Source organism: Toxorhynchites rutilus, chromosome 3, assembly GCF_029784135.1.
Source record: "Toxorhynchites rutilus septentrionalis strain SRP chromosome 3, ASM2978413v1, whole genome shotgun sequence".
Taxonomy (NCBI): domain Eukaryota; kingdom Metazoa; phylum Arthropoda; class Insecta; order Diptera; family Culicidae; genus Toxorhynchites; species Toxorhynchites rutilus.
Genome location: NC_073746.1, coordinates 261,609,329 through 261,636,193, shown reverse-complemented (window position 1 = coordinate 261,636,193; position 26,865 = coordinate 261,609,329). Strand labels below are relative to the sequence as shown.

The window sequence follows — 26,865 nt, the reverse complement described above, 5'->3', positions numbered from 1 at the left end:
TATTGATAATTGATAATCCTACGAAATTATTAAATGATTAGAGTAAATTTTTATGCTACTCATTGTTCGAAAAAAAATCAATTTCTCTCGTTCATGTTATTGCGAGAATTATACAGTAGTACCTGGGTAACAAGACAACAACATGTAAAGGGAGGTATAACAAAGTTAGATAATGATTTTTCGGACCGCAGAGACCAACGACGGAATCTTCAATGTTGGTCCCAAAGAACGACTGGGTCTCAACGTTTTGAAATTATTTATAACTCAGATGGAGTATTCTTGAAATTTTTATTCTTTCCATTTACCGAAATATGCAGTTTCCCATGTTTAAAGCTTCTGACGGTGAATAATAGAGGAGTAAATTGAAATAAATATCAACAACGAGAGAATACTCAACTACAATCAAACAAAGCAAAGACGGAGTGACCCTTGATGAACCTTTCACTAAAGGAAGAATAAAACGCATTTCTCTCTTGTGCTTCGCTTAGAATATATTAATATGAGCCATATGTGCGATATAGCTATATGGAACATAGGGGATTTCTCATCCCACGTCCGGATGCACAATCCTCCCATATGAAACAATATATAGCTAAGTTGTATGCCACAATAAGCGGCTGCAGTACCTTGGGTTGGTGAAACTGGGCTGCAGTCTAGCGGCAGTGTTGTTCAGCAGATCCCAGCTGGTTATGCGGATAGGCCATACGATTTGACCGAAACTATCGCGTATCAGAGCCTCCAAGCTCGAATATGACGGCTGCTGAGAGCTACCATCGGATTGCAACCGTTCGGACCGCTGCAATCGAGCACGGCGTTTGCACGGGATAGACACTTGACGAACACCGGAGACTGCCTCGGTTGGTGGAGGGAGTATCGTTGTTAATCCTGTTGCTTGACTCGCGTAAGCTGGGGGAACCACGAACGGTGACGATGATGATGATGGTGATTGAATATTCTGCGGAGATGGCAGAGACGGAGGGTCTGCATCGGCACTATCGAAATTATCCGGGTTCTCCATTATATCCATATATATTTTTCGATTAAAAAGGCCTGCCTCACTTATTCAATTTCCTTTGTGCACTCCACCATAACTATTTTCAAACGTTCCACTCTAACACTCATCAAATTGATTTTTTATTCTGCATTAACATTACTTTGAAATTCGGCTGCAATAGAATTCCATCAGAATTAATGAAAACTACACAAATCAACTTACACTCCATCGCAATACATTTATGGTCCTTACAGGGAAAAAATAAACACATGCTTTGCACTACAGACACTTATCTAACATAATTTCACACCTCACTAGAAAAAAAAACCCCATTCTTTCAACGACCGACAAAAACACATCAAACTGTAGCGCGCTACTGGATGGAAATGAAATAACTCCGTTGAGCAACAGACTGCCACAGGACGATTCCCTCCCCCAAAAATTCATTCCACTCGGAGGCTGTCAATCTTCTGCACGCAATCTGGCGGAGCGGTTCTCGGGAGCGCAAAACACACAAATGTCTCCGCCAGACAGGGAGAGCTTGTGCAACCTGTAACGCTGCGTAAGGAGCAGGAAATTTAAGATCACGTGCTTCCCTGTTGCGCTTACGCGCCATTTTTCTGTTTGGTTGAGCGAAATCTGAGCATACCGACAGGATGAACACTGACAGCATTTCGTCCAACCCGCGTCAGAGGAGAGAAATGATTCACGTGATGATAGTCTACTCTCGACGGCTGCATTCGCCAAATGAGAAAAAAATTCAGATCAAAAGACTCGCTTGCATCTTTATGCGAAAGAAAAATGACGAAGATGTACGCCAAGTGTGTTCCAGGAGTGCTGGAGCTCAATGCTAGCCTCTAAACTGTGATGAAATCTATGTGAGAAGAAGGATGCAAGAGGCACTTTTTCAAACAAGGATGTGCAGCGCTCGATATTAGTCAGTTCTTAGACAGTTCCTAGAATAATTAAATACGTATAATTGATGAGCAGACTCTTGATAAATGGTAGAAATATATAACGTGTTCAGTTCGCTCATTTCAGTTATTTACAGAATTTCTGACATGGTGTGAAAATCGACGGAGGAAGAAGAGAGCCGCTTTAGGGATAATTAAAATATGACCATCAAAGCGGAATACAGAGAGCAATCAAAGACGTTAATTATTTATTAAATAAAAAGAGTAAACGCCGGAAACATGGCATGCTAATGGAAGCGAATACCTTCACTTCACATTCAAATTACAGGTTTAACAGCTCTCGAGAAATTTATATAGTTAGGTAAAATTCATGCGAAGGGCCTAAAATTAGCGCGGATTGTAAGGTTACAAATGAAATCACACCACAAATCAAACAAACACTTTCTGGACAGATTATGCCTTATACAGGAATCGTTTTGAAAAGAAAATAATATTGAAATAAAGCTAAAACCTAATAGAAATCCATTCAAAAAAAATAATTCAAGGAGTAGCGACAGTAAATTGTAATCAAATGAACATTGCAAGGTGCATTCCAGAATGAGCGATTTTTTTGCTTCCTATTGGCGATCACCTTCTTTTATGAATAACAGACTCAACCGTCTATTCCCCAGGGACCGATAATGAATTTGTGTTGCGTTGAGTAATTGGACTGATAGTAACAAAATACAACCATTCCATGTCAAACCGATATAGTGGTTCTCAGATTTTCGTGAAAATTGGTAGTGTAAGTACCAAAATGTAAGACTCGTATTTTCCAATTTTTTAATTAGGGTGCCATTTCTATTTTAGAGTGGTTCGAAAAATAAATTTTTCCCCTTTGTTCCAAAAATGACATTTTCAAAAAACCTTTAGAACTACTGGACCGATTTAGATGATCGTCATATCAAATTAAAGCATAGTTCCTATTTCTTTGAAAAAATATCACACTGGCAAAAATGTTAGATTTTCTGTTCGTATTAATTACAGGGTAACTTCGATATAACGTACATTTTACTTTCAAAATTCTACGTTGTATCGAATTGTACGTTATATCGAAGCATAATAAAGAAATCAGAAACGTACCTTATATTACTTAATTGTGCTGCTGTTTAAGTAAGTTTAATGAATAAATTTAACTAGAAGACGAAGCCAACCTTTTTCATTATGTTTCCCTTCGTACTGTTGATTAAAGTTTGTTTCATTTAGAATCCGGAATCACAATCCGGAATTGTATTTCTGGATTAGTTGAAGGTACTAAAAAAGCTTTAGTATCAAAATACAGATAATTTATTTTTCTTTCAGAAAAAAAATATTCAAAAAATTATTGCTTTGGACTTTGAAGATTTACGTATGTATGTGTACGTTATATCGAGTGACGTTATATCGAAGGTACGTAATATCGAAGTTTCCCTGTATTTTTTTTTGTTTTTTATAGTTTACATGATTTAAATATGCTAATTGGTCCCCTTGCTATAAACAAGAGAATAAGTTGAAATGTAAATTAACAATAGATGTACGAATAGATTTAAGAATTGAGTGTGTGTGATTATCAATATTATAATAATTTTCTTTATATCCAATCCTTTTCCTGAGAAAATATGTCCATATGTCCTCAGGCCTTTTTACATATCATATTCAAAAATAGGAGATGAGTTTTTTTTCGTTTTTGAGTAATGTTTTTTGTTTTCAGTATTTGTTCAATATTCCTATGCGACTAGACTACCATGCGCCTACATTGATTTATAGCGAATGTAACATGGTTACATTACTCATTATAATTGAGGGGCTTAGAATGCAAGGGGTGTAAGTGACTTGATCGATTTATCTTCATCAACTTTCCTTTAGTTACTATCTCAACTGCAAAAACGTTCAAATTCAAGTTTGCTATAGAGTCCGATAGATGAGGTTCTTACCTATCTTCCTTTTCTTTCTTTCTTTGTTCTTAAGAGGCTTTAAACTTTGAAGTTCATTCGCCTCTAATTCCTATCTTCCACATTGCCAAATACAGTACGGAATGTATTTGCAGCTAAGTTATGACCAAAAGAGAGAGTCGATGTAGAGAAATCGATCAAATCACTTACACCCCTTTCATTCTAAGCCCCTCAATTTCTAATCCTGAATGACGGGATGCTTTCATTCTCCACTCTGGTGTTTAATTTTTGGAAAAACTATCAGTCACAGTGTTGAATGTTTCAATTCTGAAAAATTTTGGATCATCAGACAATTTGACTTGACAAAAATTGTATGTGCTATGAATTTTCAAGGTTAAATATGATTTACGCTAAATTAAAACAATAACCAGTAAATGGTCACCAATTTTCGTCTAATTTACGGAATATAATCTATTCGACGATGCGTTTTTCCGCGCACATGCAGCCGCAAATATTTGTTGTCTTGAAGCTGCGATATCTCACCTTTTCATTCGGCTTTCATTTTCTCCTAAACACGTATCGGCTCAGTGGAGGATGAGACTGAGTATTGGCTTCTTTTTTGATAATGTAATGAAATAACATTTTTTGAATTTATATCCGTAGGTAAAATCAGTTCGTTTTTTTTGTTAAACTGATTTCAAAGCTAAGGAATAAAAGTTAATATCTTCTAGACAACTCATCTTGCTCAAACCTCTGTAGGGGAAGGTGGCGGGACCATCATCATAGTGCAATACACTAAATTTAGATCTCTACTGTCAACAAATCGACCGTTTGAATCTAGCGGAAACATCCATAACAACTCCGGGAGCTTGATTGGCATGTAAATACATCATATAGCCCGGACGTGGCCCCACGCGATAACCATCTTTTTGCACATTTCAAAACTTCCTGAGTGATAAGAAATTGGGATAAAGAGAAGATTATAAAAATACATTGCTAGAGTGTTTCGACAATAAGGAACAAAACTTCTGTGACAGAGGCAAAATGAATCTACATTTAGAGTGGCATCAAATTTTACAACAAAGCGGTCCCAAATCGGACAATCCGAAGTATATTAAAAAAAGTTTTAAATTTCACGCAAAAATAATGGATTACTTTTTCCCCAACCTAATACAGTTAAACCCCGATTATCCGCGAAGTAGTCGGGCTAGATCACCGCGTATAACTAAATCGCGGATAATTCAATAAAGAGCTAAAAATGAGGAAACAGGAAAAAAAGGTATTTTAGCATGAAAACTGTGTTTTATCAATACATAAATTATTGAACTATCCATCTGTAAGGTCGTGTACATCAGTGATCAGATAACGTGAAAACCATGACCAAAACAAAAGAGCAATACTCTACCACTCACTGACAAATTTCGGGAAGGTTTATCAAATTACTAGGGATCTCGCGAGGTTCTACTGTAATTTCCAACATTTCCTTCTTTGACCAAATTTTTATTAGGTATTATAGTTTTTGTGTTGTGCTCCCGTGCCGTCCCGTGGTTAGCGTCACACATTATCATGCCAGGGGTTCGGGTTCGCTTCCCATTCTGGCCGGAAGATTTTTCGTCAAAGAAATTTCAACTTGTACTGAGGGCACGCGTATTCTAGAACTTGCCACTTCAGAATACATTTAAGGCGTGTTATTCGGCATAGAAATCTCAAATAAGTACTACTAATAAAAATTACACAAGTCATACCTACGTTGAGAAGGCAAAAGTTCCACTGGCAACCAGTGTTGCCACATTTAATCTGTACCAAAGGGGTTGAAATCTTTCTCACCTGTACTTTTTTTTTCCAAAAATCTGTACCATCGAAAATATTTGTTACGGTTAACGGTTAATAATTTTTTTAAATTACTACCGAAATTCGGAGTCAGTGGTTAGAATTTTAAGAGCACCTACTACAATTTTACTACAAGTTGGATGTTCCCGTGTCAACGAGAAGCCGCCCCGCACGTTGCAACGAAAATATCGAGGCCGCAAGTAGTGAATCCATCCTAAATTACCCAAATCAGTCAATCGCACAGCGTTCTCAAGAACTGGACATTCCTCAAGCCTCATTGTGGTGTATTTTGCGAAAAGTTCTTGGGCTACATCCTTACAAGATCAAATTGACTCAAGAACTAAAGCCACTTGACCATATGAAGCGCCAAAACTTCTCCGATTGGGCTTTGGCGAATCATGAAAAAAATGATGATTTCTATATCGTCTTCAGCGATAAGGCTCGTTTCTGGCTAAACGACCAGCAATCAACAAGCAAAATGTGCGTTATTGATCAGATGCAAACCCATTTGTGCTTCAAGTATCACCATCGCATCCACAAAAAAAACTGTTTGGTGTTGTTTTAATGCCGATTGGGTCGTATTTATTCGTCGATGAGAACGGTCGTCATGTGGAGAACGCTATAGCGACATGTTGGAAAACTGGTTTCGACCAGAATTGGAAGATCTTAATATCTATAATATGCAACTTTAGAAAAGCTCAGAGACAACATCCACCGCGAAATTCGCAACATTCCGGTCTAAATATGTGGCCGAGTGATGGAAATTTGGGTTCAACGGATCGATCGCTGTAAACGGGCCCGTGGTGGTCATGTCACTGAAATAGAATTTCATTCTTAAAATGTAAGAGTTGTACTACAGCCAGAAATAATTTGACCTCACTATCTTCCCTCATGAAACTATCTATCGGAAATATTGGCCCCTATTATGTAAATTGAATCGCAATCGGTCGATTCGATCTCTATAACTATAACACCGAACAAATTTTCGTATTTTGTAAATCGATAGAATCTTATCGAATTGAGTTATTTCTCGAACATCTGCGATTTGCATAATTTGAAACATTATCGAAAAAACCTCACGAATGCAACAAGCAAACCAAACAGCTCGGAAAGTTATGCCGACAGCATTCACCAGAATCCTGTTTGACTTGGATTACATAATAGAATCCAATATTTAATTTTTGATATTTTTAATTTTTCATTCACCAGTTGCTCTATTTATGAATATATTTCTTGAAAGAAATCTGCGCAATTAATCCACATTACTTTTCATAGTTTTAATAACAAAGTAACGATACTTCATTAAAACTCGCATTCAAAGTTTTGTCCAAAAAATTAGCTCATATTAATTATATGGTTTCGAATATCAATAAAAACAAAATTGTGTTTGTTTCCGAATGTTTCCAGCGTTTTCAATTGGTCATTTAACAAATGATATGCCCGGAGAAAACATTGTTCAAATTGTTCCTATTGACAATTCTTTGCTGTGTTAATATTAAACAACTAACAATCTGAATGAAAATATTAAAACGGAAACTTTAACGAAAAATTATCTACTCCTCCAACTAATATATTTTATTGAGGTTAGCATAAACACCTTGCGAAATGATCATGGCAATAAGTGGAAGGATATTTGATCCATTGCGTTTGGAGATGACACTATCCTAGACCAGCTGGCTGGCGACCGGTAGACCGCGGACTATCGTTTGGTCAACCCTGCCTTATGGAGTAATTTTATCTTAAGGGTACGGACTTAATTTCCATTGTAGAATCTTGGAAACGCTTCTAACACAACTTTAATGCTTGTCAAATTGGGAAAGATTCTCGGATTTAACACTGCCGCAGCCTTGAGCGTCGGATCATCAAAATCAAATATTTTTCTCATTTGCTTGAATAGCTCCACGAAAAAAACTGCGAAAAATATCCTTAAAAATGATCTGCCTTTCGCTATCCATTATTCTGGAAGTTTCTTCTGCTGCTATCCTCACCTGAAAAATGTTGCCACATTGATCAATCACCTAATAGCATTGGACATTGAAACAACGTAAGATTCCTCGCAGATATTAGGGAGAATGATCAAATGAAAATCCTTTAGCTTTTCATTTAGCATCGTGAATTTAGGTTTTTCAGCCTGGAACAAACAATTCAATGTGTTGATCTAGGGCAAAACGAACGTCGCACCGTCCGACGCGAATACTTTCAGACGCCCCTGTCGAAAAAAATACGCCCCTGTCGAATTTTTGTGCCTCCTTTTTCACCGCTTGTTTACATCGACGAATATATTTTTTTCCACTATGTTTCGTAGGAGAGTGTATGCATACTGACAGATTTCTACTACGAGGTGTTCAATGAAGGATGAAAGGTGGGAATGTTTATGTTTATATATGATTTATCGTACGATTTAATTGAATGCATAAAAGGTGTCAACAAAACTGGAGTTGAGCACCTTTTTAAATTTGAACAAATATTGATAAGAGATTCCCAGCAATTCTTGATGTTTATTGCGTGATTTGGTTACTGTATAAATTGTTTGAAACGAAGCTTTAGTGTAATGATTTTATTTTGAGGAATATATTCACAAACATACAAGTATGACTAATATAAATTGCATGTATATGATGCGCCTGCCAGCCCATACATGCAAACGTGGAGGCGATATACATACATCCTAGGAAAACTTAAATCGTATAATTATCGTTTATATTACATCATATACCCTATATACATGTATATGGCCTCCAATTTCATATGCATATGCCAGTTATACACATCATACAAGTAATATGTCTTGGATGTATGTATATCACCTCCAATTTTAGATTTTTGACGTAGGACTTCGTCTTACATTAAGGGTTTTTATAAAATAAATTTAACATTAATAACTATTTTTCTACGAACGGATTTAAACGATTTGCATACCAATTAAAATGGAAATTTTCTAAGATTTTTTTGTTTGATATGCTATACATTACAATCCCATAGTCTGTATATGGTTTAAATTAATAGAGCAAATAATATGTTGAGCTTCATTAAACGCTTTAGTTACCATTTCCACGATCCGTACACAATAAAAACATTGTATATTACATACGTCAGATCAATTCTCGAATACTGTAGTATTGTATGGTCCCCCTACATAACTTCACACGAAGACAGAATAGAATATGTACAAAAACAATTTTTGTTATTTGCACTTCGTAAACTAGGCTGGTCTTCATATCATCTACCTCCATATGAAGCACGCTGTATGCTAATCAATATTAAAAGCCTAAAAGAACGTCGGAACTCTGCCATGATTCTATTTATTATTGATATCATATCACAACGAGTGGACTCAGAAGAAACATTAGGAAACCCAAATTTTTACGCACCGATTAGGAACCTGAGAAACCCTAACATTTTTTACATAGATTATCAAAGAACGAATTATGCCAAATATAGTCCTATTAATCGTATGATGAGCCTCTGTAACGAACACAGTGAAACAATTGATGTAACCATGTCAAGGTCAATGCTCAAAGACTATCTGAATAGCATAAGATATCTTTAAATTTCACTGTAATATTTGGGCAGCATATTTAGTCTACGCTGGTTTGACGATATAAATAAATAAAAAAAATTGATTCTGTAACTTGTCAAAATCGTCTCTTAAATTAAACAAATAAATTATCCAGCCAGCTCTCTTTAGATTTTTAGTTTTAAGTAAGTAGTTTTAAGTAGTATGAAGAATGTATCGGTCTACAATTTAGATTGACGACAGTAAAAATAAAATAAAAATAAATAAATAAAAATAATGAAAATTGGAAGCATTCCCATTTTCCCATACATTTGTTTTGTCCATTTGTGTGCTTTCCCGAACAGAGCTGTCAATAACGGGTATCTTATGCAGCCGCTAGAATAGAAACAACGAAGAGGGATAGCGAAAAGAGAATATTTGCGAAGCAAACTCCACCCTTGCAAAGTAAGTAAGCTGTCGCTAGCGTATAAGTATTGCATCTCCTCTGGGGAAAATTCTCAGAATCTTTCTGTGCCCGAAACAACAAAGGTCGCTTATTCTGCTCGTTTTGTGTTTAATGTTTCCCCTCGAACTGTGAACGCTAGCGAATATGAAGTGCACCTGGCATTGCAATTAACATAACCATCCGAGTCATGGCAATGAAGGCGAAAAAAGGGAAGAGTGCAAATGATTACAGGTCGCTTCTAAACATCGATGTTTGGTTTTTTGTGTGTTGCTTGTTTTCGTTGCGCGAAACATAGAAACTTTGTTGACCGTTTTCACCGAGAGTCGAGAAACGATTTTTCATAAACGGTCATTCTCGCGATGTTTCATTTTTAGCACTGCAACTGTGTGCATCTGTTAGACGCGTGTTTGATGCTTGTTGAATGACGATGCACTTCTTTTTCTTTTGAATTATAGACACCTGAAACTCAGACAGTTCATTCGTCTTTGATGGCGATGCACGGAAGATGCCTCTTGTTAATATTCAGTGCAATGCGTGGATTGATATAAAGAAACAAATTGCGACATATGACCAATTAGTGTGTTGTTCTCGCAAAGGATAAAAATGATCGTTGCTTCTCGAAATGATTCTACAAAACTACGCAAGCCATTAAACCTTTTCAGAGTCCCCGGAACCTAAAGAGTTATTTATTAAATTTCGACGTATTTCAAATAATATTCGAAATGATAAACCATCAACTTTCAAAAGAAAAAAAAAATGCGTAGTCCTACTTTCTAAGCGGTCGTGTCTAGGATACAACCCCTCGAATTTTTTACGATTTAATGTTTGCTGGGCAGGCCCGAAGGCAGTTTTAAATTGTTAAAATATGAATGAATTTTTTTACTTCATGTTATTTGATTACTTGAAACATGTAGTACTGAACTTTATTTAACCATTTCTATATAAATTTTCTGAGACGAACCAGCCCAGGAGGCTGAAAGTCTGAAAAATAAAGAATAAAAAATATATATATATATATATATATATATATATATATATATATATAAATTTTGCGATATTTCCACTCAAGCACAATAAACAATCAGGAATGACGTATACGATTGCAACTCTTTCGTATCATATGTAATAGCTTTAATTGCCCCGAAATCATATTTCAGATAGCCGTACGACATAGCTGCGGCTTGATAATCCAAATAACCGGAGTTCAAATCCCATCGGAGCAATTTTATAACCGTCGCCACCACTCATATCAAACATTTATATCCCTGAAAGTCAATTGATTAATTCCTATTTGTACAAACATAAATGTTTATAAAAGTTCTATATACATACAAAAATGGTGATTCCCCGGGCCGAACATTTTACTTTAATATTTTCCGCCATTTTTTTATGGCAGTGATGAATCGTATATTCGTATGACAACAGACTTATTATGTTATTAGGAATTGCCTAATAACCTTGCATGTACAGTAAGTTACCTCTAATTCGACATTTAGTTAATTGGACAGACCTGTAATGGGACACAAATAATTGAACATTTTCATCTCTAATTGGATATTTTGTAAACATCGAGTTTCGTACCCAAAGTATCAAAGTATGGCCCCAGATTGAAAGTCGCCACCACATGTCGACATTGTACCACTATTATCGGGAATGTCAAATTACAGGCCAATCACCTCTAACGCGACACTAAGTAGTGACTCGGTATGTCGAGGATTAGAGGTAACTTACTGTATATGCTATTTGGGCGCATCATGTACCACCCAAAATATCAGATATTCGATCCTCTATATACGATAGTTATACGATTTAATGTTTGCTGGGTTGGCATACTTGGCAGCTTGGTTTGTCAAGTTCATAATCTCATGTTTACAGTTTTGAGTTAAGTGCAATTGAATGACGAAGTTGAACTAATTTATTTTTGTCACTATGTTTATCAGAACAACAACTTTAACTTTCACTTTTCTTGAAACCGGAAATATTCGGACTTAAAAATAATTTTTAATGTAATATTTCAAACATACATGTATTTACAAAAATCTATAATAATATAATTAACAAGAACGTTTTCCGCCATTCGTTGTTTGGTTGTCTGTAGTAAATCGTATATACGCATGACAATTGTCGTACTAGGTGCATGTATAAGTCGTATATTCATCCATCCAATCATCGTGAATACTGTTGCAAGTGGAAAATAAATGTGTGCTCGTTGCTTATGATGCTAACATAGTTAACAATATAATACAGTAGTTTAAATTTAATACGACATGCCGAGGCACCACTCAGTGTCGCTTTGGAGGCGTTGTTGGCCTGTGATTGAACATTGGCGATGTGAGTGGTACAGTGTCTACGTCTGGTGGCAACTTTAATGTGGCGCCATAATTTGGACCGCGAACTCGATGTTTACAAAAATGTCCAATTAAACGTGTCACATTACAGGTCCGTCCAATAATCGAAACGTCGCATTAAATGTAACTTACTGTATATAAACAATATTTATTCCCAGCTGTTTTGAGGCATCTCGCACAAATTGACAATATCATTCAGTTGTCAGTGCAAGTCGGTGCAATTTTTAGAGTGTAAAAAAAGTTCACTGTTTACTTAAAAGCAATCTCGAATCGGTCCCACTTTTTTGCTTGAAGTTACTATCCCCTGGTCATACTATACGGCTTTTTAAAGACGACAATCTGTGCTACAAGTGTCGTTTTGACAGTGTTGTGATTGTCCTTTTCAGTCTCAAGTTATAGCGCGCCAAAGATGGAGTCCATCAAGCAAGAAATTCGCCATGTTTTACGTTTTTACTACCTGCGAAGTAAAACTGCAACGAAGTCAGCCGAAAAAATTCGTGTAGTTTATGGACCCGATACTGTAACGATTCGCACAGCACAGCGTTGGTTTGATCGATTTCGTTCTGGTGTAGTGGCTGTCGAAGATACACCCCGTACTAGTAGGCCAATCGTCGTGGAAACCGATAAAATCGTTGAAATCATCCAAGTAGACCGGCATTTGAGCACTCGCTCGATTGGCCAGGAACTGGGTATAGACCATAAAACCGTTTGGAACCATTTGCAGAAGATTGGATTCCAAAAAAAGCTGGATGTATAGGTGCCACACGAGTTGACGCAAAAAAATCTTTTAGACCGAATCAACGCCTGCGATGCACTGCTGATGCACTGGATCGAACTCGACCCATTTTTGAAGAAGATGGTGACTGGTGATGAAAAGTGGATCATGTACGACAACCTAAAGCGAAAAAATTCGTGGTCGAAGCGCGGTGAGCCGGCCCAAACCATCGCCAAGTCCGGATTGACGGCCAGGAAGGTTTTGCTGTGTGTTTGGTGGGATTGGAAGGGAATCATCCACTATGTGCTGCTCAACTATGGCCAGACCCTCATCTCGGTTCTCTACTGTGAGCAACTTGACCGTTTGAAGCAAGCGATTGACCAGAAGCGGCCAGATATGATCAATAGGAATGGTGTTGTTTTCCACCAGGACAACGCTCGGCCTCACACATCTTTGATGACCCGCCAGAAGCTACGGGAGCTCGAATGGGATGTCCTATAGCACCCACCGTAAAGTCCGGACCTGGCTCCAGGTGATTATCATCTCTTCCGGTCCATGCAAAACGCTCTTGGTGATACTAAGTTGGCCTCAAAAGAGGCTTGCGAAAACTGGTTGTCTGAGTTTTTTGCGAATAAGGAGGGGAGGTTTTATAAGGGGGTACTAATGAAGTTGCCTTCTAAATGGCAACAAGTTTGCGAACAATAAAGCGTCAAATTTCGATCAGAAATACGACACTTCTTTCCCCAACCCTATATTTGAATTTTTACATCAATCTAACAAAAAAGGTTATAGGCAAGTTGTGTCCGAGACATAGAATTACGTTGTCCTATTTTTTGCATATTGATTTTGGAGGATATATTTGAGAAATTTCATTCTCAAACTCTTCAATAATAATTTGGTTGCTCTGAAAAGGACCGTCTAATTTGATTGTGGGGCATCATTTGTTTCCTCCATCAGTGCTACAATCGAGCGATAATTGCAGAAGGATGGTGATTGATCGTTGGATGGTGCATATTTCGACATAAAATATGCCGCAGTGAAGTAACATATGCTTAAAACTGCCCTCTGCGGCTCAGCACCGAATGGCTTCAGATCTCTGTATGGATAAAATAATGAAAAAAATGTAAGGGGTTGTATACGCGACACGACCGCATTTTCGATGTAGCATTTTCGAACTACGAAATTAACTATTCAATCCACTTGAGTATCACTTCGGATATTATTTTATGCATCGAAATTTCTGAAATAACTTTTTAGTTATTCAGTGATTTTACTACCTCAGTATTTGATTCGTGTATCACTTATATATCAGCATCTTTGGGTTGTATTTCAACAAATTACTGATGATGAGAATCGTCGAAAGCTATCAGCGCCTTCCGTTTATTTGGTTCCCTCCTCACTTTACGATTGTACTGCGCTGCCAGCTCGCACCAGACTTTTTCATTCCCACTCAGATATCGATCACAAACCACACTAGACAAAAAAAAATAGATGAACAGAGTGCGAAGTCGGAAATTTTAATTGATGGGATACGCATCATTTTTACGCTACAACTTTCAGGTATTAGAATATTTTACGTACATATTTTTATCTTGGTGGGTGTAGGTGTAGTGGGTAACAATATCGGGAAATGAAAAATCGATTTTTCTTTGATTTTTCAAGAATATTCAGAACTAATACTTTTTTTGCTAACCAACTCAACAGCAAATCCAGTATCAACCAGCTTTCATTTGGATCCAAAAACGTTCCTGTAGGACCTACCCACACACAGATATTTCAGTATAAATCAAAAGTTACCCCTTCGTCTTTTATTATGAATAATTCAATAAACAATCATCGCAGCGCGAATCGAAAGGCAGTTTTGAAAACTCTAATAAATTCCACACATACACGCACTATTCACCCAATTTTTTTATTTTTTTTCATATAAAATAGAAGTCTTGTAGTTGGATGAACTTTGTGGAACATCGAATTTTTATGAATTTTCGAAATTTCGAATTTTTGTATATTTTTTTTTTTTATATTAAATCGTTTATTTTTACAGGCTCAGTTACATAAGTTTAAAGGAGCCAAACTCCTATCTGTATAGTTACAAGTATATATAAACATTTTTTATTAATGCTAATGTTAATGAAGTAGAGAACCGATTACTCGCGGCTTGCTCGAGTTTAGAAGGGTGACATTTTGTTTCAGGAAAAGGATGGGATATAAGGATATGTTGACAATGTTCACACTCACATTCGCACTCACATTCATCATACTCAATTCTTAAGCCTATCTTATATCTAACATGTATTTACATTTTACCTTATTCTATTGGTAGTAAGAAGGGATTTGATTTTTCGGAAAAGGAAAAAATAAGGATATAAGGACAATCACACACGAAGATCGATAGCTTTTAGGAAGACATATATTTGGGACATGTAATCAAGGTCGAACCGAGCCAACACATCTCTCACCGGCACATTGGGCTGCCTTCCTCTAGCCCGAAGAGAGTTTTCTAAATTCGATCTGGCAACAAGATACTCCTCGCACGACCAAACAACGTGTTCGATGTCGTGGTAACCTTGGCCACAAGCACAGATATTGCCATCGGCAAGATTAAAACGAAAGAGTAGCGCGTCTAACGAACAGTGATTGGACATGAGTCGGGAGAAGGTGCGAATAAGGTCCCGACTCAAGTCCAGACTTTTGAACCATGGTTTGAGACTAACCTTAGGGATAATCGAGTGAAACCACCGGCCCAATTCATCTTCGTTCCATTTACGTTGCCAGTTAGCGATGGTATTTTTACGGACTAAAGAATAAAATTCATTGAAAGCGATTTGACGCTGATAAATATCGCCTTCAATTGCACCTACCTTTGCCAATGAGTCAGCCCTCTCGTTACCCGGAATTGAGCAATGTGAAGGGACCCAGACAAAGGTAATGACATAACAGCGTCTGGTTAAAGCACTCAAATTTTCTCGTATTCTCTCAAGGAAGTACGGCGAGTGCTTTTCCGGCCTCACTGAACGGATAGCTTCGACAGAGCTCAGACTATCCGTTACAACGTAATAGTGTTCAACAGGTCGTGAGGCGACGCTGTCCAGCGCCCAATGTATTGCTGCCAATTCAGCAATATACACAGAGCAAGGATTCTGAAGACTGTGGGAGGTGCTAAAAATTTCGTTGAACACTCCAAATCCTGTGGACTCATTCATAGAGGACCCATCAGTAAAGTACATATTATCACAATTGACACGCCCATACTTTGCATTGAAGATCGTAGGAACGATCCCCGATCGATGATAATCTGGAATTCCATGGATTTTCTCCTTCATGAACAGATCAAAATGTACAGAGGAATTGATGTAGTCAGGAAAACAAACACGGTTGGGAGTATACGAAGAAGGATCAACCTGCATGGAGATGAATTCATGATATGAGCTCATGAATCCTGAATGAAAATTTAGCTCGATAAGCTGCTCAAAATTTCCGATCACCAATGGGTTCATAACCTTACACCGGATGAGGAACCGAAGAGATAATAAATTGAAGCGATCTTTTAGTGGGAGTACGCCTGCCAAAACCTCGAGACTCATGGTATGCGTTGAGGGCATACATCCCAACGCAATACGGAGACAAAGATACTGAATTCGCTCGAGTTTAATGAGGTGTGTTTTGGCAGCTGATTGAAAACAGAAACTGCCATACTCCATCACTGAGAGAATAGTTGTTCGATACAACATTATAAGATCTTCTGGGTGGGCTCCCCACCAGGTGCCGGTAATTGTACGGAGAAAGTTTATTCTTTGTTGGCATTTTTTACTCAGATACCTAATATGGGCCCCCCAAGTACATTTGGAGTCGAACCAGACCCCAAGATACTTGAATGACATAGCATGAGTGATCGGTTTACCCAAAAGTTGAAGCTTTGGTTTTGCTGGTCTATGCTTCCTAGAAAAAACCACCATCTCTGTTTTCTCCGTGGAGAATTCGATCCCTAGCCCAATGGCCCAGGTTGAAAAATTGTTCAAAGTATCTTGTAAGGGTCCTTGCAGGTCGGATTCGTTTGATCCTACGACAGACACCACTCCATCATCTGCAAGTTGTCTTAGGCTGCAATTTTGTGTAAGGCAATTGTCGATGTCGCTTACATAGAAGTTGTACAAAAGGGGGCTTAAACATGAACCCTGGGGGAGGCCCATGTAAGAGACCCGACTTACTGCCGAATCTCCGTGAGAAAAGTTCAAATGTTTCTCACAAAGCAAGTTATATAACATATTATTCAACAGAGGCGGCAGACCCCGAGAGTGTAATTTGTCTGACAAAACCTCTATTGAAACTGAATCAAAGGCCCCCTTTATGTCCAAGAATACTGAAGCCATTTGTTTTTTTTCGGCGTAAGCCATTTGAATTTCTGAAGAAAGCAACGCAAGACAATCATTCGTCCCCTTGCCCCTGCGGAACCCATATTGTGTATCTGAGAGGAGGCCATTCGTTTCAACCCATTGATCAAGGCGAAACAAGATTATTTTCTCCAACAATTTCCGTATACAAGACAGCATTGCTATTGGGCGGTACGAATTGAAGTCGGACGCGGGTTTTCCGGGTTTTTGAATAGCTATAATTCGCACTTGTCTCCAATCATCTGGAACAATATTATGCTCCAGAAACCGATTGAATAAATTCAACAAGCGATGTTTCGCCACATCAGGGAGGTTTTTTAATAAGTTGAACTTAATTCTATCCGTTCCTGGAGCAGAATTGTTACAAGAAAGGAGAGCAAGAGAGAATTCTACCATCGAAAACTCGGAATCAAGATCGCACCTATCTTGTGGTATATCTCGAACAATTTTTTGCACAGGAGCGGAATCGGGACAAACCTTCCGTGCAAAATTAAAAATCCATCGATGTGAATATTCTTCGCTTTCATTCGATGAAGAGCGATTTCTCATGTTTCGAGCCACTTTCCATAATTTTTTCATTGACGTTTCTCGTGACAAACCTCCCACGAAATTTCGCCAATAAGCACGTTTTTTCCCTTTGATCAAGTTTTTAAATTGATTTTCAAGGTCCAAATACGTTTGAAAATTCTCAATGGTTCCACGTTTCCGAAAAGCTTTAAATGCGTTCGATTTATCCTGATAAAGCTTGGAACATTGGCTATCCCACCATGGATTGGGAGGCCTTCGACGAATAGTGGAACCTGGGATGGGTTTCGTTTGAGCGCGAACCGCGCTGTCATATATCAAACGAGAAAGGAAGTTATACTCCTCCAATGGAGGTAAACCATCTCTGGAATTGATGGCTAGAGTAATCGCGTCCGCATATTTTTTCCAGTCAATGTGTCTTGTGAGGTCATATGCCAAATTTATAGATTCAGAAGAATTCGACCCAGTGGTGATGGAAATTTTGATTGGCAAGTGATCACTACCGTTGGGGTCCTGGATTACATTCCACTTGCAATCTAACGATAGTGAATTCGAGCAAAGCGAGAGGTCAAGAGCACTTGGGTTAGCAGGAGGTTTAGGTACACGTGTTGTTTCCCCAGTGTTCAAAACGGTTATATTGAAGCTGTTACAAAGGTCATATATCAACAATGAACGATTGTCGTCGTACTGTTCCCCCCAGGCAGTTCCGTGAGAGTTGAAGTCTCCCAAGATCAATCGTGGCTCAGGAAGGAGTGAGCACATGTCAACAAGTTGATTGCGGCTAACCGCAGCTCTCGGAGGCCAATACAAGCTGACAATACAGAGGTCTTTGCCTCTGATGTTTGCATGACAAGCAACAGCTTCGATCCCTCCAATAGGTGGAAGGTCAATTCGAAAAAATGAGTGGCACTTATTGATACCCAATAGCACCCCTCCGTATCTGTCATCACGGTCCAAGCGTATGATATTAAAATCGTGGAAAGAGAGATCATCTCGCGAAGAAAGCCAAGTTTCGGACAGAGCAAAAACATCACAATTGAAGTTATGAATTAAAAATTTGAATGTATCCAATTTAGGGATAAGACTACGACAATTCCACTGTAAAACAGTGATATCTCCGACCTCTCTATTTAAATTAGACATCAAGAGAGATAATCATTGCAAGGAGGGGCCATGTTTGCATCAATTGTTGCAAAATTGTCTTTAATACTGGAAGCATTGAAATGACAATGGTTCTGATGGAGTCGGAAACATTAAAACACTTGAAGATTTGGTCCAAAAGATCAGACAACTTTATAAATCCCGATTGGGAAGTTGAACTGGACGGAAAAACAGGGACAGTTGGGGTTTTTGATGTCCCCTCGAGTGCTGGGCCATTCGAAGGTGAATTATTCCCACGGAATCCAGGAGGAACCTGATTTTGCTTGTCCGCTGCACTCGATTTTTTAGGCATGCTAACAGGGGGTATCACCGGAGGGGCTTGTCCTTGAACTTTGGGAGTGGTCACATTTTTGCGCCGGGGATTCCCTTGGAAAATGAACGGTGTGCCCCCGTTAGCTGTGTCCGCTTCTATTTCGTCAACGGGCAACGTGGCGAAGACATTTTGTGTGTTGATTGGTTGTTGTTGTTGGGCCCGTGGAGAAGCGCCCTTCAAAATATCCGCAAAAGTGCGTTTCGAGCGTTCCTTCAAAGAGCGCTTCTGTTTCTCCCAGCGACTCTTGTAAGTTTCACAAACTGAGAGCTCGTGTGGGGATCCCCCGCAATATGGACATTTATGCTCAGTCGCACTGCAGGATTTCCCCTCATGTTGCTCTCCGCAAGTGGCACAGCGCTCCTTGTTGGCACAATAATCCGAAGTGTGACCAACTGACTTACATTTGTTGCAAGTCATGGGCTTTGGCACGAAGAGTCGCACAGGTAGTCTCAATTTGCCCACCATGACGTAGTCAGGTAGAGCGGAACCAGCAAAAGTTACTCGAAACGAGTCTGACGGCGTGAATTTAGTTTTTCCCTCTTCCTGGGATACTTTTCCTAGTTGGCGGCTGTCCAAAATTTTAACACCCACCAACGGGAGTCTTTTAAATTTACCAACTCCTTCTTTTATCATTTCGCACGTCAGACCAGTTTCAGTTACCACCCCCGAGATTTCTACGTCATGGGAGGGCACGTAGACGCGATACTCTAGGGAGAATCTCTCGTCGATCACAATTGCATTCGCGTGTTTCCGATCACTCACGACAACACGCAGTTTGTTCGGTCTAACCTTAGAGATTTCGACCACGGAGGAATATAATCTTGCCAGATCTTTCGAAACCTGAATGACATTAATTGACTTTCCTTTTGGTTTAGGCCGGAAAAAAACAACCCATGGACCAGCTCCAAGTGCATCGTCTGGATAGACCTTGACACGAGGAGAGGAAACAACTGAGGGGGAGGACGAGGTCGATTGTTGAACGGGAGCGGGATCAGTAGGGCTGGGAGGCAAGTTAGGTAGTAGAGCGGAAGCGGGAGCGGGAGATTGAGGGGGCGAGGAGGAAAAGTTTGCCAATTTTCTTGAGGGGGGGCTTGTTAAGGTAGATTACCTCTTTCTCTGAAGAGACATCTTCTGAGGGGGGAACGCGTTTAAGCGACTTCCCAGCCCCCGTTGTAGCTAGTGAGGAGGAAACAGTAGTTTCAATCTCCATGTCAACATGACATTCTGCCATTACGGCAGTTATAAAATAATATAATTTTTATTTTTTTTTTATATTTCTAAACCTAATATATATTATACCTAAATCGCACACCAATGCGAATGAATTGAAACGGTGTCCCAATCGAACCGCGTGGCAATCGCTCGGCACAGATGCAACGGTATATCGCACCAAAACACGATGATGGAATCGATGACGATGCTAAAGCACACACAGCGATGATACGGCACACGCACCGCGTCCGCCGTGGAGGACTTCTTCCTCACGCTGGTAGTGATTGCTGCTCTCCTCACTCGCGCAATAAAGAGAACCCCGTTAGGGCGAAATAACTTCACCAGCCACGAACTGATAACGGTATAATCTCCACTCTATAATAGTCGCGAACAAATTTGCGACCGATGTCTTCGGACTGCGCGAGCTGAATGAGAATTTTTGTATGTTAACAATCATTTTTAGCCACAAATTCTGATTGATGACGACTGTGCCGACCAAGGTACTTACAGACATAAAAATGTACGAGGTATACGCTACGGTTCATACTATAGTATGGCATTTGATTTGTATTGCCGAATAGATTCTATTTATTTACTCTGACTTCAATAATAAACCCTTACAGAAATGTATGATGCTGTAGTCAATTTACTCATTACCCAATTTGCTGCGGTCCCATGATTGCACCACCAAAAATAGAGTAATATAAAAATCAACATCGCACCGAACGGCTCGTAGTAAGTCCGGTCTGTCGGAGCTGCCCAAGCTGGCGTATCAAGCAGACAGCGTACCCATTATCTGGAAGCACATTTGCCGAGTACATGTTGCAGAAAAACCAGTGCTAATGAGAGGAACGAATGACCGTTCTCCATTAGCGTGGCGATGATTGGATCGCTAAATTAGATTCGCAGGGGATGCCATGCAGACCACAGTTTCCGTAGTGGATCGTTCCATCTCGTTGGTTCCTGGATTTGTTGGGCACTATGGACAACAAGAATCGATAGTTTACCACCAAATATGATATGTATATTTCGGGACAAACGCATACGCTTTGATGTATAATTAAGTTGATACGTGAATTATACACCGCTATGAAGATAGAAAATAACCGTGAACTTTCAGCATTGTTTAAATTTTTCCACAACCGATATCTCCCCTTATTACCCTTTTCTGTTACCATTACACAGTTACACAGAACAATTAACTAATTATATAATATTCGCATATTAATCCGAAGTAGCTAAACAAGAATCGTTACATGATTTGTTCGTGCAAAAAATTATATGTAGCAATTTTGTAACCTTGAATATTTCAGAACTGAATACATCAATGATTGATTTATTTCAGTTTATTTGATCCATACGCAAAATGTATTATTCCAACGCTCTATCTCTCGAATTGTCATAGGCTTAAACAAATGTCGATATAATGATCCGATATATGACTGAACATAATGCTATTCCCCATATTCCCCATGGATAAATAACAAACTTATTTTGAGGTTTGCATTCCGTTTGATGCGTCAGCCGATTAAGATATTACGCTCTGTAGGATTATACATATAACATCATCATGACAATAAAGAAATGATAATAATTGGATATTCATTTTCCACCGTCCATCAATCTCAATTGATCCTGACACTTTCACGCTCGCTCATAATTGCCATTATCTACATGTACACCGATGTACACGGTGTACGTGAGGTAATACTAATTAACACCATAACTAACGTCATCATGAACGTATGAAAATATTAAAATATGTATAGCATAGATGGTTTAACCAAATCGACTGGTGATGAGTATTTTACGTTCGCTTTACAATCATTTCAGATTAATAATTTAATATTTGTTTTATCCTTATTGCCTGTCAGCGCGTGTTATTAAATGACAAGCATAGCAACAAATGGTTAAACCGTTTACGCACAAATTATGAATACTAAAAATGCTGTTCCCGTTTTATACAATTGGTTGACAGGGGGTAACATCTACACTAAGTTGGTTGAAAAGTTCGCGACTGTATTATGAGGCCCCGAAACACAAAAAATAAATTACCGAAGGGAAGGGAAACAGGTAAGTTACAGTAGAAAGACAATATTCATAGTGCCCAGGTGACGCTCTGTATTTAACTGGCTCAGCGTGTTGTGCAAAATTAGTTTTGAGTATGATACTATCACTGACGGTGTTACCTATGGCATCTAATGCATTTATCTAATGTAATATAATAAAAACGACCAGAAAGGTACAGCAAACCGAAAAAACACTCTTCAAAGTTTCCATGCAATGTTTTCCAAGTGAGAATCAAAAAAGCAGAGTTATATTATTCCATTCTATGAGAGAATCGTCAGGAGACCTAATAAATATAGTGCTTACTTTGATAAGAATCTAATGCACCAATCCAAAAAATATATAAGTCCAATCGATCATATACAACATTATTCTTTTAAGAAAATAATTCAACTCAATTTAGGTATAAACATTTCTGTCAATATATCAAATTCTACATCGGAATTATCTCATACAACTTTTTTTTCCTTCCTGCTACATCAATTAAGTACATCGAATTGAGACAAGACGTTACCGTATAGGCATCATTAATAGGCACAAAGAATAACGCACTTTTGCTGTTTCATGAAACTCCCGAACCTCCCTACCATTGTGGCATCCCTTAAAGTTATGCTTCAAGCCGATTATACTTCAAAGAGTAATTAAAATCAACGTTGCTGAATATTCGAAGGGGCGAACGAAAATCTACTGGAAGTTTTCGGCAATCCACAATAGGATATGTAAACTTTCCCAATCCAGCCTTTCTTCTATATTCTACCAGCTAGTCTTCTCTACAAACACTCTCAAACACAGAACACAACTGTCATTCAAACTACTCAACAATTCTCGTTTTGAAATTCATCCCTCATATCGTATTACCAACAGCATCGCTTTTATCGTATCACATGAAAAAAAACGTTACCACCTCTCGCCACGTCGACTGAGTTTTATGGTGCAATGAGGCTTTCGTGCCATTAAAATGGAAACCACTAGATTTTTTATATGTCTTTGGGTGCAATCTCATCAAACACCTAAGCTTCTATAAAGCATAGTTATGGCCAATAAAGAGTGGCATCATCCATCCTCCGTGTGGAGGCGAACGGGGGCCATTTACTGCATTTATTGTTTAAATGGGAAAGTTATCCTTGTGCAACATCGAAGCCACAGCTAATGAATTGGAGGAAGTCATTAGGGTTTTTATATGATTTAGTATGATCGATTTTATTGATTTGTTTTTTGTGTGAAGATTTGAATAAATTTTAGAAAAGTTACATGAACATCGAAAAATAAAACAACAATCACTGTGGAATAGTATTTATAGTTTCATAGTTTGTGCCACTCAACATGGGACATATTCATTATTTTGTATTTCCAAGAAAATTTGACCGTTTCGGTTTTCCTCTACTTCGCCTCACAGATCTTACTACCGGTTTAATTGAGAGCATTAGAAAATGCTCAGGCAGAATGTAAATTCACATTTCATTAACACTTTCCACGCGGATGATTAAGCATCACACGGTTCGCATATTGGTTTTCAGCATTTCACTCACATTGAAAACATAAAAAATAATATGTTAAAACATTTTATGGAACTAGAATTTGTTCAGTCCTAATGAGATAAACAAGTTTCTAACAACCGTATGGAGTATTTGACCTCCAGAGGCCTCCAGAGGCATCACTCAAAATTTCCAAACAATCATCCCAACCTTTCAATCCACCAGTCACCACCTTCCCCACCGCTGAAACGGCGCGTGTATCCAATTTTCAACATCTCACCACCACGCCATTTTCCCTGCTCAAACAAATCCCTTACAGACCGGTAAAGTTGAAGACGTTGAGCTCTGCCTCGTTCGCGTCAGTGGGCAGCACCGACGACGAAGGGCGGTTGAGCTAATGGTAATGATTGTCGATGCGGAAAATCACTCGATGCTGGCGAAAGGATCAACAGGAAAGCGAAGCGTTCACCGTGAATCATTCATGCGCAAATGTGTATACATTAACTTGTGAGAAGGGAATACAGGAGTGTGTACCCAACGATAAGAGGCAACTAAGTTGTCGCGAGGTATGGCGATTTTTTGGTCATTGTTTCACCTAGACAAGTTGGAAAGCATTCGATGTTGTAGCAATTAATCGATCGATGAAAGTTTTCACGTGGAAAATACACTGCACTAATTTAATACAAAAATATTAAGTCAAAATGAATTAGTTAAAACAGTTAAAAGTCAATACAGTACGTTTTAACTATAGTGTGCTCCAAATTATTATTCTGTTGCGATACACATGTAATGTATTACATGTTAATGTAAAAAGAGCTAATACAGTTACTTGAACCTATAAGGCTGCTGGGAGATACATATCCTGGTTTGAATAACGGCTGGGATATAAATGTCTCACCTCCCTTTGTTCATGACGTGATTTGGATTGGCTGTATAAAAAATATTGAGTAAAAAGCTAAAAAAGGACAAACTGAAGAAGTCATTCCTAATCTGATTTTTGAAAGCTATCCACGAATGACGTTACCGATACTTTACACATAACGAGTTTTTTGACAGCAAGAAATTGTGGTACAACGTGACAATAGAGGCCCATTCACAATTAAGCTTTAATTCTAATGGCGGGTTTACATTAGGGAGATATATAGCTATAGATGGATTTATTCACCCGAAAATAGATGTAAACGGGGGAGAATATATATGATACACTTCTCCGAGGTATATATGTATAGGATGCATAGAATAAATTCAAGCATATGTAAACGCTGGTGAATTTCTCACTGGTGAGAAATCACTAAAGTTGGATGCAGTTCTACTTCAGGTGAATAAATTCACCAAAAATCTGAATATATTCATTATATAAGTTCGCGCTAGTGTAAACAGTTGATGCGATTTCTATAAATCTCATCATATTTCTTCACACGAATATATCACTAGTCTAAACCCACCCTAAGAAACGAAAAAAAAGTAAAATAGATTGTTTTACAGTTGAATAATTAGCATACACGATCAAACTTGACTGGGACATATGTATGATAGATGGTGTTGCTAGTGGAAATCAGGGATTAAAATCGTCCAAAACACTGTTCTTTCAGCTGTTCTAAATTTATTGAAACCTCGAACAAAGCTTTAAAGCTGCAAACATAAACATATTGTTTTTCATCTTCCATGGCGTGCTTATTTGATACTCACAAATTCAGTAACGGCCTATAACCTATAACCCCTGATTCTCTCAACTCAGCTAATTTGATTTTCTCGAAATAAATCTGCAAATCACTCTATAAGTATCGGTGTAATAATATCAAGAATACGTACTCACAAACTATCGAAATAAGAACTCCTCGCTTTATAATAAAATGAATTATCCTCTAGTTGCTCGATTACCAATCAGACGCCAACAGTTTTCATCAACATTATTTTCACGAATGACTATCTATTTTCCCTTTGACATTTCTGTTCCCTCTGTTAATACACTACGCTCCATAACAATGTTCCCATCTATAACGTTCTAGGGCACGGTGACGCTTGGAACGCTTGCGTTTACAGATGGCTTTAATGCATTTTAAGAACGCCAATGCGCCGAGTTCACGTGATCTTTCATAGTGAAAATGTTTGTTTCATCAGGAAATCGAATCACGAGCTTAATTTTCAATTGGTTAAAATCCACCAAACAACGACGCGTATAATTGGAATAAACTTCTAGTTTTACAGTCCAGAAATATAAATTCCTAACGTTTTCTTAGTATTCCAGGAACAATTTTCCAACTATGTCTACTGGTTACCGGGTAACTATGACTCTAATAATGAAAAAAAAATGGCAAAGGTAAAGTGATCGAGAAAAAAAGGAACTCCTTAACGAAAATTCGCTGCGTTCAGCAGTCGGATTAGTAGGTGGATTCTAAACTGCCTTTAAAATTCAAAAATGCAAATCAGGTCTAATCTAAACTTATCAATGTTCATAGAAAAAAATTACTCCCGTGGTTCCCGTGGACGAGTGTTAAGATCACACATATGGGTTGTGTACAACTTCTTCTACTAGCTCCAGGCCCAATTCCCATTCTGGCCAGGGTAATAATAAAAGTCGTAATAAAAAAGTATTGGTGATCAAACGATCAAACGGCGCTGCGGTGAAAGTGATGATGGTTTTAAATTTTGCAATATGAGCTTATGGAAGGTTTGTAGTTCTTTCCATAAATTACAATGTTATAATCATAAAAAATTATTTGATTACGATGAGTTTGGAAGAAATTTAATTCCGCACAATTTTATATACAACATGTTATTTTTTTACCTCTTTCAGTAGTGAAAACTGTATAAATATTGACAATGGTTGAATCAAAGAAGGAAATTCGAGAGCACAATCAAAAACAAGTAGAAAAATGCATGGTTCCTGCATGTGAGAACTACCTTGCCCGGAAGTAATATATACGTGATTTGTTTTTGAGTTTTAGGTTACATTAACATCATTTGCTTAGTTCAAAAATAAAATCCATATGTCTCACCGATCGTTTTTTGTGACTTCAACGTTGGACTGTTTTACTATGTTTTTAT

General features: G+C 38.2%; 1 protein-coding gene across 5 annotated transcripts in view; it reads right to left on the bottom strand.

Moving 5' to 3' along the window:
• Nucleotides 1–26,865, bottom strand: part of LOC129779904 (GTPase-activating Rap/Ran-GAP domain-like protein 3) — a 310,243-nt gene that overhangs the window by 230,272 nt on the left and 53,106 nt on the right. The window contains exons 1-2 of one of the 5 annotated variants that reach the window (XM_055787671.1): nt 1,305–1,377; nt 627–1,166 (exon numbers count right to left, since the gene is read on the bottom strand). The exons of 2 other annotated variants lie outside the window; for them this stretch is intronic. In XM_055787671.1, the coding sequence (XP_055643646.1) occupies nt 627–1,027 (401 nt within the window). In that variant the 5' untranslated portion in view covers nt 1,028–1,166; nt 1,305–1,377. Of the gene's footprint in view, nt 1–626; nt 1,378–26,865 lie in introns of those variants that run through there. 2 more of the 5 variants (XM_055787669.1, XM_055787670.1) reach the window with 2 other exon arrangements.